This window comes from Olea europaea, unplaced genomic scaffold (genome assembly GCF_002742605.1).
Source record: "Olea europaea var. sylvestris unplaced genomic scaffold, O_europaea_v1 scaffold29406, whole genome shotgun sequence".
In the NCBI taxonomy this organism is placed as follows: Eukaryota; Viridiplantae; Streptophyta; class Magnoliopsida; order Lamiales; family Oleaceae; genus Olea; species Olea europaea.
The window spans coordinates 1-1,393 of NW_019248006.1; the positions used below are offsets into that span (position 1 = coordinate 1).

A 1,393-nucleotide genomic window follows, 5' to 3' on the forward strand; every position below is an offset into this window, starting at 1 on the left:
TTTCAGCGATCTCGACTTTTTTTTGCTCCCCAACATGAAAATCTTGTCCAAATTACAAATCACAACCATAAACACAATGATTTCTCAACAAATATACATATAAACATGCTTTATTTTAAATAAAACAACTTACATTTTTTAGACGAAGTTAAAAGAAATGGCCAATTGGGTCATCGATTTTTTGCCTTCTTGATTGGTGCCTTGATCGTTGGTGGTCGTTGCTACAACAACTTTCACTCTTTGCATTGCTCTCTTCAAAATGACAAGGGTAAAACTGCCCTTTTCTTGGTTTTCAATTATTTAATTTTTTTTTTCCTTCCCTTAAAGTTGGTCAAAGGCCTCTTTAAAAAGATGGCCGGGTGATTCAACGACCAGATTCGGACGCAAACTTTTTATGTTCTTTCGCTCTTCTGAAAGGAGAAAGAAGGGGATTCAATTTTGTAATTATGTTCCTGCAATCTTGTAGATTTTACAGTTGCCCAGATACTATTCTTAATCCTCCTAAAACCCAATTTTTGATACGCAAAAATTCAAGAATTCGTTCTTATTTTCCATTTCGGTGTATATCTAAACTAGCATGTCCTGCAACTGCAGTCAGTGATGTTGCTGACATTTTCCAGAACAAGGTTAGGTTATTCTTTTTAATGGGTCATGAATTTCTTCGGGTGTTTTTTTCATGATTCGCAACTTCTTGGTTAATTGATTGTGTACAGGTTTTGATAGCTGCAGCTTTATCTGCTGCAATTGGGCAATTGTCAAAGCCAATTACTTCAACTTTATTTTATGGCAAGAATTTTGATGTTAAGGCTGCGGTTCAGGCTGGAGGGTTCCCTTCTACCCATTCCTCTGTAATGTTTTCTACTATCCTGCTTATGCATATGATTATATATTTGTTTTTTGGGCTAGGCTAGGGTTATGAAATCGTAATCTGATGATCGATGGGTTTTCGTGGTTATAATTTCATTCCATATCAAATAGGGTTTTTAATGGATCATATGTATTCCAAATTACAGGCTGTGGTGGCCACTGCGACTTCTCTTGGTTTGGAAAGGTACTTTTTCCCTCATTTATTTTATTCATTAAATAGAAAATTTCCTTCAGTTTTGATTCTAATTACGAAGTTATTGCAGGGGTTTCTCTGATGCAATTTTTGGTTTAGCTGTAGTTTATGCAAGCCTTGTCATGTATGATGCACAGGTTTGTGTTCCAACTACTGTCTTTTCTTCCTTTACGCTTTGATCACTTAACTATGCATCAATGTGCAAATTGAACTTGGGGACTTTGAAATGGAGGGTTTGCGGGTTTGAGCTTACTTTTTTGCATGAAGGGGACAACATTAGTGGTAGTATTTTGTTCTAGCTTGTATCAAGCATTTGAAAAAAAGAAAAAAAAA

General features: G+C 35.6%; 1 protein-coding gene across 1 annotated transcript; it reads left to right on the forward strand.

Moving 5' to 3' along the window:
- The first annotated feature begins 345 nt into the window (after positions 1 to 345).
- LOC111384576 (uncharacterized membrane protein YuiD-like) lies at positions 346 to 1,393 on the forward strand. The gene is made up of 4 exons (XM_023008874.1): positions 346 to 626; positions 714 to 848; positions 1,014 to 1,051; positions 1,131 to 1,393. The coding sequence occupies exons 1-4, from the start codon at positions 447 to 449 to the stop codon at positions 1,237 to 1,239; spliced, it is 462 nt and encodes a 153-aa protein (XP_022864642.1). The 5' UTR covers positions 346 to 446; the 3' UTR covers positions 1,240 to 1,393.